General features: G+C 38.9%; 1 protein-coding gene across 7 annotated transcripts in view; it reads left to right on the top strand.

Annotated features, from left to right (window-relative positions):
- The window catches only part of RALGAPA1 (Ral GTPase activating protein catalytic subunit alpha 1), a 5382632-nt gene that overhangs the window by 3093421 nt on the left and 2271115 nt on the right, over positions 1-18096 (top strand). For all 7 annotated transcript variants that reach the window (XM_044074134.1, XM_044074135.1, XM_044074129.1 and 4 more), the window contains one exon: positions 8916-9068. In XM_044074134.1, coding sequence (XP_043930069.1) covers positions 8916-9068 — 153 coding nt within the window. The remainder of the gene's footprint in view (positions 1-8915; positions 9069-18096) is intronic.

The raw sequence follows: 18096 nt of genomic DNA, 5'->3' as shown, positions 1-18096 counted from the left end.
CTATCCTTTATCACCCTTACTTGCTGCACATCTTTCCCAGCTCGGTCCCTCTGTCTAGCCAATATGTACAGGTCCTTTTCTCCCTCTTTAGTGTCAGCCTTTCCTACAACTCTCCATATGTCTTATACTTAGCCTTCGCCACCTCCCTCTTTGCCATGCTCCTCATCTCCTTATAATCCTGTCTACTTTCTTCATCTATCTGACAATCCTACTTCTTCTTTGCCAGCTTCTTCCTCTGTATACTCTCCTGTACTTCCTCATTCCACCACCAGGTCTCCTTGTCCTCCTTTCTCTGTCTAGATGTCACACCAAGCACCTTTCTAGTTGTCTCCCTTACCAGCTCTGTTGTAGTTACCCAGCTGTTTGGTAACTCTTCACTGCCTCTAGTGCCTGTTTTAACTCTTCCCTGAACTCCACCTCACAATTACCCTTTTTCATTTTCCACCGTTTGATCCTTGGCACTGCTCTCACACTTGTCCTTCGCTTCTTGATCACCAACATCATCCTACAGACCACCATTCTATGATGCCTAACTACACTTTCCCCTGTCACCACTTTACAGTCTCTAATCTCCTTCACACTGGCCCTCCTGCATAGAATATCATCCACCTGTGTGCATCTTCCTGCACTCTTGTACGTCACCCTATGCTCCTCCCTCTTCTTAAAATACGTATTCACCACAGCCATGTCCATCCTTTTTGCAAAATCCACTACCATCTGACTTTCTGCATTCCTCTCCTTAACACCATACCTGCCCATCACTTCCTCATCCCCTCTGTTACCTTCACCAACATGCCCATTGAAATCCACACTAATCACCAGTCTCTCACCCTTAGATACACTCAGCGCCACTTCATCCAACTCACTCCAAAATATTTCTTTCTCATCCATCGCACACCCAACTTGCAGAGCATATGCACTAACAACATTCATCATTACACCATCAGTTTCCAGCTTTATAAACATCACTCTATCCGACACACTTTTCACCTCCAAAACACTCTTGGCATACTGTTCCTTCAGGATAACCCCTACCCCATTTCTCCTCCCATTAACACCATGATAGAACAATTTGAACCTGCCTCCTATACACCTGGCTTTACTCCCCTTCCATCTGGCCTGTTGCACACACAATATATCAACCTTCCTTCTCTCCATCTTATCAGCTAGCTCTCTCCCTATACCAGTCATACTGCCAACATTTAAAGTTCCTACCCTCACTACTACACTCCTAACCTTCCTCCTCTCTTTCTGCTTTCAGGCATGCCTTCCCCCTCTCCTCCTTCGGCCAACAGTAGCCCAATTTCTGCCAGCACCCTGTTGGCGAATAGTACTGGTGGCAGTCGTTGTTAACCCGGGCCTTGACCAATCCGTTATGGAAATCTGTATTGTTGTCCGCATATGTTATTTGGCAGAGATTGTACACCGGTTGCCCTTCGTGACGTAACCCTCCCCATTTATCTGGGCTTGGGACTGGCATGAAGAATTGCACTGGCTTGTGCATCCCCAGTGGCTGGGTTTTTTTTATTTAGTATTTATGTTTATACTGTTTTAAAAGAAAAATGAAAAGACCATAGAGACACTCGTCACAACAAATAAAGTGTTTTTGTTCTGGCGGGTGTCTCATTTGGTCTATTTTTTTTTTTTTTTTTTTTTTTTTTTCAAATTGCTTTTTCTTATTTTGGTTTGACTTTATACTATTTTGTTGTTTTTAACTTTACCTGGTGCTTTGTTATAAAAAAAAAAAAAGCATCTTAAATTGAAAGTTGAACTTTTAGTTGAATCTCTGCAGTATGCCTAACCATGTTCAATTGATGACTATTTGAAACTGGTGACAAGCCAACTCTGACAGCTATAGCGTACCATAGATCTGCTCATGCATGCAGCCATACCCAACACTTGTTCCATGATTGGCAAGCCAGTTTGCATATAGTCAGCATTTGAACTTGGCAAAGGTTTTCTGGGAGCATAGCTCTCAACCTGCTAAGAGGTCAGTGTGGAACACAGACTATAGCAATGTGTGATAAACAGTCAAAATGTGGAGCACCCAATTTTCGCACTGCACGAAAAACATACTATGACGATGGCCCTACATGGTCAGATGTTTCCTCCTTTCTGTCATATATCAACAAAGGTATGTGGTCCCCTTCCTAATCCCTGCTGCTAATTCCCTTTCAACATGCACCTTCACTTCTTTTTCACTTCTGCTGGCCTGTCTTGTATTGTGTTTTCTTTTCCTCCCACCTCTTTCTTTAGTTCTGTCTGGTGTATGTCTTCACTTTTACTCTAATCACTGGCTTTGCTCACTTTCCTTTCTATTTACATTGGCCTTCTCTTCTTTTTGGCTATTTCTCACACCCTTGCTCATATCCCCAAATACTCTATCCTTGACCCGTGCATATAAATTGTTTACCCATTTACTCTTCTCCCAGTTTCTTAATCAGTCTTTTACCTCTCCCTAAGTGCATCATAATACTAAAATCATGCTTCATTACCTTTGTCTTTGTATTCTTGTCTTTTCTTCCTATTACAAACTATATAATGGCATGATTAACATTGACTAATGGTGTATTTACCTCAACATCCATCAGATAAGACCATATCCAGAATTTTGTCTTTTCCAGAGCAGTCCAGCACCAGCTGGCAAAAGATCTCATGGTCCAAAATCTCCATCAACTCCCCCTTCTCCTTTACTCTGGTGTCATAGAATTTTCAGGTCTGCTTTTGGAAGTTTCAGATCCCCACAAATATTGCCTTTTTGCTCCTATCTCCTTACTGTAGGCTTCCTACATTTGTTCATCCTTCTCCCATGATGGTCTTATGAGGCATTTCACTGTATCAATCCATCAGGTCTCCTCCTCCCTCAAAGCATAAAGCAGGAGAAAGAGGCCTCAGGGTGATAGCAGAGGTAGAAAATAATCACTCCTTGCAGACTGAGGAAGTGCATCAGTGACTAGTAAGGTGGTGGACGGTATCCTTATAATAATGGACTGCAGAAGTCGAAAGGTTCTACCACTCATTTTTAGACAGCAGATAGGCCTGAATGGAATGCTGTGCTCGTTCCTGGCACCTACACAAGGAGAGGAAGCTAAAGCTTACTGAGAGCGTACAGACGAAGGTAATGAAGGGAAGAGAGGGCAGTTGACAAGAGGAAAAGCTGGGGGAGATAGAGCTCTTATCACCTGAGGATAGGTGAGGAAGGAGAGAGATGGTATGGGTACTGAAGATACACTGGCTTAAAGCTGAACACAAAAGCCAGGGGAGACAGGAGGGGGAACAACTAGCTGACTAATTGTACAAAATTCATCCTAGACATTAGAAAGCACATCTTCATTAAAAGACAGAAGAATAAATATAACCTGATGGGGCAGTAGATTTTCAAGACACTGGAATTCTTTAAGATGGCCTGAGGTGGGTGGTGAGGTAGTAGAAAAGGCAGTACAAATATGTCAGCTGTGCAAACTGGGCAAGTTAGACAGAAAACTTTTCTTTTTCTGCTGACATAAATATTTAATGTAATATGCACTCAGTTTTAACACAAATATTTTTGTTTTGTTATTTTGCATAGTTGCAAAACAGAAACTGAGTTTTTGTAGTTCATCTGTAACTGCAGAGTTGTGTTGGCTGTGATGCACAACAAAGGTAATTTCTGTAATGCAAAATATTTTAAATGTTAATCATTTCTACTGTACACATGCACTGATGCACTTAACAGAGTTACAGCTAACAGCTTAAGTAATCGCTAAGGTAACCAGCTATAGACACTTACATCATATAGACCTGGGCTTGATTACCATTAATTTTAAACTGCATACTCAAAGAGCTTATGCATGTCATGACACTATGCATTTATATCTACTCTACACTAGTTGCCATGGTATAGTTTTAAACACTAATGCATCTGCCTTTAAATTCACTTGAATGGAAAATCAAAACAATGATCTGTCTCTCTCTCTCTGCACCCTGCAAGTATTGCAGTGGCACTAAAACTAGTAGCGGCATGTGATTGGCCGAATTTACTTTACCCCAATAGCTCCCTTTGCCTTAGGAGCAGTGACCTGATTGGCTTATATACCACAGTGCGTTACACAAGCCTAGTGAAAAAATCATAAAGCGGAGCCGCCACTGTTCAATGCGGAACAGTCAGCTAAGCCGATGTTAAATGCGGAGCGTTCCGCACAATCTGGAGCACTTAGCTGCCCAGTCTGGGAAGACTTACAAAAAGTGGAAATGACCTTCAAATTCCCCCTCCCTTTCCTTGAGGATATTTTGCATTACAGCTTACTCGCAGAAATATAATGCAGTGACAGGATTATAAACTTTGGTAATCCAGTTCCTATATATACAGTATTTACATATGTGAGTAAACTTGTCACCGTTTACTGCGCCTCTACCCTAAATGTTGAGTACAATGCTTAATTTAGATGACATCTAGCTGAACACCGGAAGCTGCCTTTATTTCATAACCAGAGCAGTAGCCAGAGCAGTCATCCGACACATTGGGTAGTTCCCCAGTTTCATGTCCCGCTCAAGTCCTGAGGACCTAAGAAAAGTTCTTCCCAAAGCTAAAGCCCCCCCCCCCCTCCACAATTAAATAAAATCATCTTCCCAAAGCTGGGATGTACACATAAGCACACACATGCAAATGAAATATGACTATAGCAAACTGTTTGCTACAGTTACTAGCATGCTGATACTTGCTTATGCTACTGCAACCATGATATCACTCATTGTTTCTTATATGAGTCCGAGTACTCCACTTACACCCCATCAGCTTCTACTGATCACACGCACCCCATAACACCTTGTGCTTGGGACAGCTGACTCCTTCATGTTGCCCTAGTTATGGCTCTGTTTGTAGCGTTAATATTAATTCAAAGTTCATTTGCCATTAACTATCTTGATTTGTAAAGTTTCATGACAGGATATCAGTGAATTAGTTTAGTTCAGTTATTAGCAATCATTCTTGAGAAACTTTCATATTGTCTGAAAATCATAAACTAATGCTAAAAAAATGATAGTATACCTCGTGATTGTAAACGAGATAAATTAATGAAACCAGGTTTTCATAATTTCGTAAACTGAACGCATGTGCACTTTCTTGTACATTAGGGATGGCACAGGAAGTATGGGATACTGGCATTTCACTTAAACTAAAACAATTTGAATCTAAACTTAGAGTTCTACTACTTTTAAGCTTAATTTGTAGCAGTACTTGTACTGCTAACTTTGAATTCATCTTGTTTATATTCCTTGTTTAAGTTAATTCTACTAGTAAGGTGGGCTGGCTGTTCTTTATTCCCCCTCTTCCACCTTTAAACAAGACAGAAGCATGAATTAAAACAGCTTCCAGCTTTGAAATAATACCATCTGTGTTACCACAGGTTATACATTAGCAAACTTCACCTATCCCTCCGTATATTCATGCTCACTAATGATATATACTATACATACCCACATGTAAGTAACAGTGTTAAACAAAGAAATACACATTCCAAAATCTCTTTGCAACTTTTAAAGTTTTTTTTCTTTTTAATTTAGTTTTTATAGGGAAGCCCACCTGCTACTTATATGTACCAACTGTGAGATCACTATACCTCGGAGTGGGCAATGGGAGTAGTCCAAGATACCCCAGTAGTACCCCCATTAATTTGTACCATATTTTTTTGCAGTTCTGAGGATTGCAGTGTTGGTCTTCAGACATTCATGAGCGACATGTCAGTGCTGTAAACATAACTGTAAAACTTTAGTGATTTGGAGTTTTCAGTCTCTGTTGTCAGTCTAAATACACCATATCCAACCTTCTGTGACGTTTGGTACTATTAATGAAGCAAGTCATGCCAGTCCCCTTACTAAATGGATTTTTCAACTGATATTACATAAAGAGCAAATGAATAACCAATGTATTTCACATTTGTCCAAGATGTACAGAGTTGATAGTCAAGTATACAGCACAACTCTTGAGTGATTTGGCATCTGGTATAAAATGTGTTCACCATAGGTTTCCATCCTCCACTTTGACAAAGGGAGAGAGAGACAAATTTGTATGAATATGGAATTGGGTTGGATGGTGAGTGTTTCCAGTAAGTTTAAATACATGTTATGGGTTTTCTGGGTCATAGAGGGGGGACCTACAGCTTGCAAGGAACTGGTATGGGATTTTGCTTATGGTGATTTGAATGTGGAGCAGCTCAAGTCCATTGTCCTGTTTGACCAGCCTTAAGGTATTTTTATTTTTGATGTAAATCAAGGCACCTCAATCTGTAACCCCTGTCTCTTTAGTGGCTCTTATAATAGTATCTATGAACCTGTGCCAGACCTGCTGTTCAGAGTTTCCTCACTACCTCATCAGCAATCGAGGCAGTTCAGTACTTCAATTTAAAATGTTGTAGAGGACTGTACTCCGACACCTTGATCTCTAAGTGTACTTACCATTGAGGTCACATCAACTCCAAAGAGAAGGGAAGTGCAAGCTGGTGGCAATAGGTCTATCATTAGTGTTATCAAATGGACCCTTACTGATAGTTAGCTGTTGTTAGGTGTGAAGGACCCTTTTATCCTGTAAGTGGTTATTTTTTTTTTACCATAGTAATGGGGGGTTTGTAGACTTTTTTTTCACCAATGAATTTGTCTCCACCCACTTCTTTCTATACACTGTTTATTTGTTGGAGTAGTTGTCACAGCATTAGACAGTGGACCTTTCATCTTGAGAGTATAAAATAATTATACATTCTTAGCAGAGAGACTGCATTGTTCTGCAGCGACTCTTGTTACCATTAGACTTATTGTTTGAACAAATTAGTAAAGATTTGTGGTTTAGATATACAAACTGAATGGCTGTTGTCAAGCTTGTAGAACTACTGTACTGATTAGTCACCTGTTTCATCTCATATAGCTTTTAAAGGTCAGCTTTATTCAAAGATGCGCCTTATGTGTGAAGTCTGAAAATAGGCATTATATTCAAATTAATATATATGCATGAAATCATTTTCATAAGCAGTGAAGATAAAGTAGTATGGATTCATTAGAGTGTGTCAGATTAATCCAGTTATGTGAAACTTTGGACAGAATGGGGTAATGGAAGACATTTTAAATAAGCTGCATGACAAGTAATTAAATAAGTTGCTGAATCCCACATCATCAGAATGAATTCATGTAATTAACATTTTGTTGAAAATTGAACTTTTATACCTATACAAGGCTTTTTACGGCAGGACAAGGATTTAGTTTTTGTCTGCAGTAAGTTTGCGTGACCCTCAAAGTCGATTTGTGTATGTTAGAGGTATGGGAGTTGCATGGCAACTTCACCTCTGTCTAAAATATTTTGTAGTAGTTTGAGTTCATTTTCCGTGAATTATCAGTTCACTGACTTTGTTGTAATGAATTGGGTTTCAGCAGATTTGCCTATCAATATTTCAAATTAGATCCTTTGTGGAAAGTAAGTGTAGGAGAAATTACCCAAGACAGTGTACATATATTTTGTTAGGAAAATATATGGTAAGACAAGAGTTGCCAAAATATCAAGGTCAATAAAATCTTAGGCAGTGGCAAGGTAGTGAAAGAATAGTGAAATTAATAAAGCATGCATGTGAATTTGTGTACTGTAATAGCTTGCAGGGGGGTTGTTTTGAGCTTTGAGTGAAGTGTAGAGGTTGTGAGCTGCTTGCAAGTTTCATCCTAGAAACACAGATTGAAGTTTCTTTGTCTCTCTTTTCATGTAAGATAATAACTTTAAACAAATCATGCCGCTAACCCAAAGCTCCAAGGTTAGCCCTGCATGATGCTTTTCTGCTGCGTAGACCAAACCTGTTTGAAATGTACATAAACAAAAGTCTCAAAATGAGAGTTATTACACCCAGTGAATGATAAGATATATGAGGTATTATATCCAGGGAATGATAAGATATGAGAAGTATTACATCCAGTGAATGATAAGATATGAGTTCATTACTCTTTTTAAATTTATGTAGTTATGTAAAATTCAGTAGTATGGTACCCCTACCACATGGACAAAAATGGAAAAAAGTAGTTGTGAATGAATGGATGTATTAGAGAGGCTTTTGGGAATGAAAATAGGTGGAATTTGTTATACAGGGAACTGGTATTTAACAGTACTGTTATCTGCTGTTTCACCAGTTCAACTCTTGGGCAAGGTGCCTTTTGCATTGAGTCTGCATGCTTTTCTGAAGATGCTTGCCAGGATTCCAGTTCTACACATGTTCTAGAGACATGGCAGGTAGATTGACTGTGGTAAATTGATCCTGGATGCATATGCAAGTCTGGTTGCCATGTGATGAGCTAGCATCCTACCCAGCACTACTACTTGTTTTTATGACTGTTGCTTGCAAGGTTAAGATGAGGTCTCTGTCCTCCTATGCCTCGTGTAGAAAATGAATGTAAATAATAAACTGGGAAATTGATTGCAGAACTTGGTAGTTATTTATATATTTTTTAAGACGAAGTAATGAGTCATGTGCAAGCTGAGACCAGGCTGATTTACTTAAAAAGGCATTTAAAGGTTCAGCAAAAAAATGGAAATGTTAATAGTATTAGATATAAAAATCAAGATGTAATATAATCGAACAGAGAGACATGATTGTTGACACAGAGTTCTGGTAAAATGCTGCATGAACATCTGCTCTTTGCTCTGAAGCTTGGGCTGCTTAACATCTACGTTAACTACCAGCAGGACAGGTAACTTTGAAGTTTGTTTTCATGTCTCATCTGAAATGCATCATCTCAATTTGTACTTCACAGTGTCAAAACTGGAGTACTCTTCTGGTTTTATAGTAATTGTAATGATTTAAGAGTGACACTACTCTTTCAAGCCTCTTTAAATTTTTAGAATACTGTGTAAAATAGTATCTGTAGATGCTTTACTACAAATCAACAGTTTCATGTCATTTTTGTTTTAGGTTCCGAAGGTGCTTCTCCTATCCATTCTACTGCAGGTTCCAGGTCCCAAACTCCTTCTCCAGCCACACTAAATGCTGATAATACTGAGCACAAGGATCTGCATCTGGATGAAAAGCTGCATCATTCAGTTTTACAGACACCAGATGATCTAGGTATTTGCTGATTTTTTTTTTCCAGTGCTGTAATTTCTTTGCTATATTTCATTATCACATTAAGATTGTAAGGTACAAAATTTATTGTTTGAGGATACTGAACAGTAGAACAAACTAGCTCTCAATTCATTGTCTCCATATCTTCTTAGCACTATGTTTACTGATGCCACACAGCCATATTCTGGCTTGCTGTGAACAAGGGTTTAGGAGAAACCTCATTACACCAGACCATTACTTCAAGTGATGTTGTATAATGAATATTGATTTGCAAGTAGATATTCTTACTTTATCTCTGTCCAGTCAGGTTGAAGCTTCCCACCAATAACCATTGTGTATCTTAAGCCATTGTTAGTCTCTCACATGGCTCCACTAGTACCAGTATATTTCTTTGCTAGGGCAGGCTGTCTGCCCTTCATTTCTTCTTACTGCTTGTAAAGGTTAGATGACTTTCTCCCTTGTTCCATTACAGATAGCCAACAACTGACTTTTTTGTTTTGTTTTGTTGGGGGGGCTGTATTGCTTCATTCCATGCCTCTACTGGGTCCCAGTTACATCAGATTTCCTAATTACGGGTTTCTTTTTTATAGGAACCTGTTGTTGAGTCATTTCCTTGGAGTCTGTCTTCCACAAAGGTGTCACTTTAAGAATTTGGTTTGTAGAACGTAGTTACCACCTAAGAATTTTCAGTGCCTAGTACATGTCATCTGTTTGGGAGTGGAACAGGTTTTGGTGGATTGTATACTTTGTAAACAGCTGAAGGTCTCAGCAGTAAATGGAATACTTGGAGTTCATATACCAAAAGGCTTGAGGTAGAGGAGATGTTAAGAGTTCACAAAAAGGTCAAAAGTTCATAGTTGGTTAGTAGTCTGTCGACATGAACCATTTTAAGCCTAGCCAAGCTTATTCCAATTTTAGCAAAATATTGCTGACGTGACAAAGGAATTCTATGATTACAATATAGGCTTATGCACATCAAGCATTCACAGGCTGCCCCTTTCCATTAGAGACATAGGTGTGCAACCAGGGGTAAATTTGCGATTTACCATCCATTGGTCCAAGTTATGTTCGAGTATGGTTAGGGATGAGCTTTGCTTCACATGAATAGGAATCCTGTTGCAAAGAAGGGGGTAATCTGAAACACATACCTTTTCCTCCAACATGTCCTGTTTATGTCACAGGGTTAGAGTTAGGTCCTTATAACAGGTATTTCTAATGATGTTTGTTTTGCAGATGTGCAACACATCCTTCAGTGTGAGATCAGAGGATGCCTTGTAGGCTAGGCATTGATCACCATGTAGAAATCACTAGAAGACCAAGTACAGGGAAAGAGCTTTCATATAGTGCACATAGGACTTGTTTACTTATTGTATTATTTTTGTGAGTACCTTCTGTGGTCTTGCAAGCTGTTTCAAGTGTCTGATCAGGTACATGCCAAAGGGTAAATTATACTGAATTATTTTCACTGATGAGAGCTGAGTACAGTGGACCTCCTTGAACCTGGATGCCATGCTGTTACTTATTAGTTGTGCACGTAGAAGGATTTTCTTACCACAGTAGACACGTGGTGGTCAAAGGTCAGGTTGGTATTTACAAGCATTCCTAGATCCATGACCACTGGGTCTCCTTTGAGATCTATTATCGATGTGGTCATTTCCTGGTGGCTGTCTTTCTAAAGGGTACGGTTACGTATTTTTTTTTTTTTTGCATTGAGTTTTAGTACATGGCTCTGACACCAGTTGTTTGCGTTAGGCATTCTTCAAGGGTATTTGTGTCTGTATGAGAATTGGTGATTGTGCCTAGTTTGCTGTTGTCTGCAAACTTGGTCAGTCAGAGTTCACCGTGACTTCAAGTAAGTAGATTTCAAAAAGTTGAGGCCCAAGCACCTATCCCTGTGGGACTCTGCTAGTGACTGAATTCTCTGTGGAGATGAATTCCTCATACTAACAAATTCTGTACTATCAGTGAGTCAGCTGGCTGTCTATTAGGTGATGTATGGGTTTATGCATAGTTTTGTAAGTTTATCTACAATGCTTGAGTGAGATATTGTGTCGAGCACTTTGCCCAGTTTGAGGTAGGTACTGTGCACAGTTTTCATACATTGTTCCTGAAGACTTAAATAAGAAGGGGAAAAGTGAACCAGAACACAAATTAAACAATGGATGAAATAATATGATTGATCTTTAAGGGTCATTATTCTGAAGGATATGTCATAAAATAATCTGTCCAGCCTGTAATGATCATTATTGTGAACACTGTATTAGCTTGCAGGGTAGCTGTGATATCTTTGTTAGTTTCCACAAATAAACAGAAAATATCCCATCAGCCCCTTCTGTCTCTGTAAAAGTAAGAAATGGGTAGACCCACCAGCAGATGGACTTTTAAGTTCTAAGTGTTTTAGCAATAAAATGTACTGCCTTTTGCCACAGTCTGTGGCTGTTGGGTGATATGATCCATCTTAGTATCTGTCTGATAACCTGTTGTGTCCTGTAATATCCTTTGTTTCTGGATGCTCTACCATCTCAACTTGGGCATGGGTTGCATGGATGGGGCCATCTTTCAGGCAGACAGTCTTTGAGTCATTAAAGAGAACACTTAATGTGGTTTCTAGAGTGCTGTAGTATTGATCATTTGAAGCTTTTGCCAAATATAATTTTGCTTACATTTGTTTCTTTACTGTAAAAATATTGTTACCTGTTAGCAAAAATATTTTTTTATCTGTTAGTACTGTAACTGTTATTCAATTAAAAAGCAAATCTGCAGAGTAAATTTGTGTAAACGACCTTCATTAATTTTGCCAGCAAATATCTTATTATAAAACTTTAGAAGGTCTTTCTCTTGTCCTGTATTTCAGTAGGTAACCATTTGAAATGTTGGAATCTGCAAGAGCGAGTCCCAAAATATAGAGATTGAATGACAAACCGGGCTTGTTATATACTAAGTCTGAGATGCCATTTCTCAGAATATTGACTTCTCTGAGGTATGGCGATCTTTGAGTTGACATATATAAGTTCCAACCCCAGCAAAAAAAAAAAAAAGTTTAAAAGAGAAAAGAAGTTTTCGAGATTCACTCTTCTCCTATGTTTTCATTTCTTTTTTCCGGCTTAATGGGACTCTGCATTTCAAGGGCTGACATTTCAGCAGCTAAAGTAAAGGAGAAAATGCAGACTGCCGAATCCCTTCATCACTCATTCCGAAGTCAGTGGTCGTTTGGGTATTTTTCAGCCTTCTTGCTACTGAAAAGTTTGAGCTGTAATGTGTCCCCCAGTATTTTTGAAAATATAATTAGTATAGACAGGACCTATTTGTAGGAAAAGTGTGTTGTGTGTGCTTTTTTGGAGTTTAAAATTTCCTTCTGGAGTAGAATGTGGAATGGATTGTGTGTCTGCATTTTTTTTTTGTTTGTTTTCTTTTCCTTGAACAATTTTTCTTGTTTGTGTGGAAATTCAGATGGCAGTGCAGCCAGAACCAACGGATATTAGAGGAGACTACAGAAGATGATCTGCATTGAGTTAGAAACTGAAGATGTCTGTTAGTATTCCACAAATATGTTAGTCCCTTTTGAAAGCATGCAGTTTTTACAGGTCATGGTACAGACTGTGGTTCTGTCACTACAGAGTGTATGGGCAAGGGGCTTAGATCCAATTATTTAAGGTCAAAAGACTAGCAATAAATCTGTTATCTATTGCTATTGATTTAGTGTATAACAAGTTGACTGCCGATAGTTAAAATGACTGCTGAATTTTTTAAATATATAAACATATGTAAGAAAAAAATGAGGACACATACTCTCTGCATTTAGTTGGAACTGTGGAAAATGGTATTCATGGGTCTAGACTTGCCTGATGGGGATGATTTGGAGTCTCTTCCTGTAGGTGAATTTTGATGTTTGGTTCAGAAATGAATGCTGCTATATTTGTTGTCACTGCTGATGCACAGAAGCTCTTCATTTATGTCATGTCAGCCTTAACATTTGTAGTAAGCAATTTGCTACAGTTTGAGTGGTGTGTGTGTCTCTATATCTATGTCTACATATGTATATGAGTCTATATCACTTTGTCGAATCACTGTTTAGTGAATACCTCTTTGTCCAACAATTGTTCACTGAACAAACTAATTATCGAAACAACTTTTCAGTGAAAAGATTCCTAAGGAAAACTGACGGTAGTCCCCTAGTGATTGTGGGGGGGGGGGCAAACTAAACACCTACGCAGGTAAGGGGCTATGTCCCCCACACCCCCTAACTAAATATAACAACTCCAAGATTGCACTACAGTTGAGAAAAGGGCAAATTCCAGATGGTGGCCAACCATTGTTTTTCCCTAGTAAAGTTTTTGCTGAAGACGTAGTTCAACGATTAGTTTATTCGCTGAGTAGCTGTTTGACGAAGAGGCATTAGCTAAATAGTGATTCGACAAAGTGATATAAACCCATATATATATATATATATATATATATATATATATATATATATATATACACATACATACATGCATGCACAGGGAGAGAGTCCTCTTTTGCTGCTCAGTTGAGGGTGACACCAGAAATTGCACAGAGTGCCAGATAATCACCTAGCTATATTTCTGAGCCTTACCCTTTTCAGGCACACTCAGCATAACATGAGGTAGAGATATACAAATGGGCGGTCTGCAAAGGAAGTCCCCTTACATCTGCAATAGGTGTTTCCTCTGTGTGACCCCACCCAGCCCTTGGAGTAGAAAGGGGGGTTTCCTCTGTCTCCACCAGGGAATTTGCACTTCCCATTGTGCTCACCAGTGCATGTCCCCTCTCCATCCACAGGAAAGGTAAGTAGGCCACACCCTTTCACTCCTCCTGTGTCATCGCTGCTAATTGAACCATGGCAAACTGGTTGTATGGCAACTAGGATGTATGTGCTAAAGTAATGAATGTGTTTGGAGAGCTTCTGGGTTGTTTATACTTAGAAATTTAAGTTAAGGTCCTTCTGGCACATCCCCAAGAGTATGTTACATTTAGTGGATGCATTGGGACTAAGAGAGCATTCTTTTTTTTCCCCATACTAGTATCATTGTGTGGTTAGCTCAGTTACAAGACCAATTCTTGGAACATCTTAGTGTTTGTGACTCTTTTTTTTTTTTTTTTTTTTTTAGTCTCCTTGTGGTTCATTAACTATACATCTTTGTATTTGATGCAATTCATCCTGAAGATTTTTTTCTGGAGACTTTGAGAGGGAAATTAAATTGTTGTGGTGTGGAGACTTTTTGGAAGAATTTCTGCATTTGAATGTTTGAGGTTATAGACTGTCATAAATATGTAAATATGACTTCTCATGGTGCACATGGCAAAGTTAGAGCTTTATCTCTGAAATGTTTTAGGAATTTCTTCGGCAGATGTTTTGCTTTTATGCCTTCCTTTTTTAAACAACAAACATGTTTATTGAGTTATCACTTATGACAGGCAATCATATATGTATATAAATGAAGACAAACCATACTGACGTATTTTCACTTGCAAACATTACACATCACATATAATCTTCTATACAGTCATTGTCAATCAAATATTACATAGCCATAGCTTATTCAATTCCTGTCTTCCCTTAAACCTCATTCCTCCTCCATAATGTTATTCTGCATGTATTGTTCCCACAACTCCCATCTTTTCTATGTAATTTGCTCCTACCTTTTTCTAAAGATCCCACTTCCATTTCTTTTATCTCTGTTACCACGTTCACTATTCTAGTATGGTTGGTTTAGACTTTGATTTCTATTTTCTAGTAATTACTTTTTTGGTACCCACCAGAATTAAACTCAGCAAGGCCTTACAATTTCTAGGCAATTCCAGTTCTGTATCATAGCTCAAAAAAAATAATTTTCTTAGTTACAACAATTTGCTCACCCATTATTTCTGACAGAATAATCTGCAGGGAATTTCTAATGTCTGCCAACTTATTACAATCCCAAAAATATGTTCCCAATTACCTCTTTCTTCCTCATCACATGTCCAGCATTTGCAGTCTGCCTGAGGAAAAAATTCTTAGGAGTCTGATTGAGGTATAAAAATACCTGTGCAAACACTTCCAAGCAAACCTCCTAAATCTTGTAGACTTTGTTGCATGTTTGAGAGCCATACACATGTCCTCCCGTTATTTCTTTGTAAGTTGCTTATACAGTCCCTCTTTCCAATCATTTCTAACTTCCTTTGATTGATTATTTTAGTTATTGTGCAATATTTTGTATCCCCTACTCATTGTCCCGTTTAACAGCAGCTTCTATTCTAGATTCCACTAGTAACTCTGCCAGTTTTGGTCTTTCACTTAGGATCCCATATTCTTTTATCTTTGCCTGTACTCTGATGTCAGTATTTGATGAGGGGGTTAGATGTGGTTAATTGGTCTGTGAATATTTGTGGCGGGGTGAATTTGGAGCTTAATTTGTCCACTAATAGACTGGCAGTGTCTTTTGGGTTTGAGTATGTGATATCATTTACTGTTAGCTCTGCACAGTGCTGAGGTTTCTAACATAGATGAAAGCTTTTTAGTCACCGTTCATCTGTGTGGTTACTTTTACATCATACATGGCTTTGGTTGATTTGATCGGGCTTTGGAAATGTTCATCATTCACACTGCCTAAGGAGCATAATGGATTCTTTGGCTGCACAGCCCCCCATTGGCAGTTTTCCCATGTTCAGAATCCTTTCCCCTGACTGTCTGTGATAGGGGATTGGGGAAGCCTAACCCTGTCACAGAAAATCAGTATCAGTTATTCAGTCTTTTACTGCCAGCTGTTGGACACGCAGTTGAATCTCTCAGCAGCCTGCATTAGTTGATTATAGCTTCCAGGATCATTTAAGATCCCTTTGGGAACTTCCCCTCCTCTTTACTATTAAATACTTTCATTTTCTTTCTCTTTTATTTAAAAATAAATATATTATATATTCATGTATGTTAACTTTTTGTGTAAATATCATTGGTATCTACTACAGCTGTTAATTCATTTGGAAATTCTAACTTGCTGTTCTGTTGTTTGTATGCCTAATACTGATTTTTTGAAGTTATGGGGCTTTTCTAAAATGTTCTATGACCTGTACTGGAAAACTAAAAATCTGTGGTGTCTGTTGAACACTAGGGACTGCCATGTGCATGTTGGTCGAGTTTATCTGTATCACATTGGAGTTTTAACAGGAAAACATTGTATTTTTCAAATTTTTCTTCATTTTTATGATATGTAATTCTGCTTTAACACTGCTATAGCTTTTTTATATTTAAATTGTGTTTTACTGCAAATTACATTATTTGCATTTTCTGTGGAGATTTTTTTTTCTGTTTCTGACAAGGGTATGTCTCAGTGTGTGTTTGTTTATACTGTTTTAAAGGTTTCTGTTTGATTTAAAGGCATATATTTGATTTTTTGCCACTATTTGGAAGATACTTTTACTTGGTATCGTGACTGTGTGGGCTGTTGTTTGCTACACTGTGCTGATTGTAGAACAAGTGTTTGTATAATTTAAACTGTTTCTGCTGTATTTCATACAGTTTAGCCTCTTGTGCTGTGTGGGAACATACTTTATAATTTCTATTTTTTTTTTTGCCCTTAGTCAGCCCTTAATAGTATCAGTGTATTATTCTGGCTGGTGTTTTTCCCCTAACTCAATAGATAAAGCTGGCCTCCCCGTCAAATCCTGTTGCCCCTGAGAAGAAAAAAAATCTACAAAATCATACACAGCGTATGGCTTGTTAATCTGTTGTTGCTTTAAGCTGACTCACAGACCACTTACCTTCACCCCATTATCTTCTGATGCGAGTCTGCAACCCTTTTTGGTACAAAGGCCAGACACGTCCTCAAGGGCTGTCCCAGTACCTGGATCAGGTACGGAAGAAACAAACCTTTTAGGTGCTAGAGAGGTCTGGGGTAAGAGAATCCTTACCATACATAATATTCTGCTCCCAGATATTTTGTCCTCCTGTGTAGTTCATATTAAGAAGAAATAGAAATGTCATTACATTACAGTCAGGTTATTACCATGTAAATATCTGATGGGGTTTCCTTAGCTATGAGTGTTTTATAGTCAGTTAATCTCAGAGACTGTGCTGCTATTCAGAATGACTATGGTTCATAGGTTCATAGGTTCATACTAGGCTATCTGCCCTAGGGCATTTATAAGCCTAGCCAGAGTATGTTTGGCTTTCGCCACCCTTTTTAAATTAATTTTGCTATGCCCTTTTTCGAGGTTAGTATACTGTGCCTCTGTCTAACAGTGACACAGAAGTGATACCCGGGGTAAACCTACGATCTCCCATCCACTCATCAAGATTCCTCTTGAAAAGAGTCAATGAGGGACTCTGCCTAACCTGGACTGGGATTTTATTCCAGAGTGAAGGGAGCCTCTGGGTTATGAATCTGTCCCTCCAGCATGTCCTATTTATTTCAGTGCTGAGGTTCAAGTCTCTTGAGCGTGTAGCTCGATGGGATTTGGATTTTTTGAGGTGCAGCATGTCCCTTAATTCCGGGTTGGACATGGCCTTATACATCAGGCACAGGTCACCTCTGAGCAGGCGGTATGCCACTGAGTAGAGCTTGAGTTTCTTTAACCGGGCAGCATATGGCATCTGTTTGAGCCCTTTGATCCTCTTGGTGAGGTACTTTTGGGGTCTTTCCAGTTGCTGCAGGTGTTTGGTAAGGTACATCCCAAAAGGGGCATTGTACTCAATTATGGGCTTGATGAGGGATGAGTAAAGAGGCACGATGACCTCCCCTAATCTAGATGTGAATCCCTTCATGATTAGGTGGGCTATATAAAATGTTTTTCTAGCCACTTTGGCCACATGGTTGTCAAATGAGCGATTGCTATCAACTTGGGTCCCCAGGTCCCTAATTACTTCTTCTGTACTTAATGGATTACCACCTATGTGGTAATTTGTGGGCACTTTGTTTTGCCAAAGGGGATGACTATACACTTTTTGGCGTTTAGCTTGAGGCCATGGCTCTGGCAGCAGTTGTCTGTTTCTATGAGGCCCTTTTGGAGGATGCTTGTATCGGCTGGAGAGTCGATT

The sequence above is a fragment of the Protopterus annectens genome, chromosome 6.part0 (genome assembly GCF_019279795.1).
Source record: "Protopterus annectens isolate FY-2018-M chromosome 6.part0, PAN1.0, whole genome shotgun sequence".
NCBI classification, from domain to species: domain Eukaryota; kingdom Metazoa; phylum Chordata; order Ceratodontiformes; family Protopteridae; genus Protopterus; species Protopterus annectens.
The sequence above is the reverse complement of the archived record's forward strand: the minus strand, read 5'-3'. Positions and strand labels throughout refer to the sequence as shown.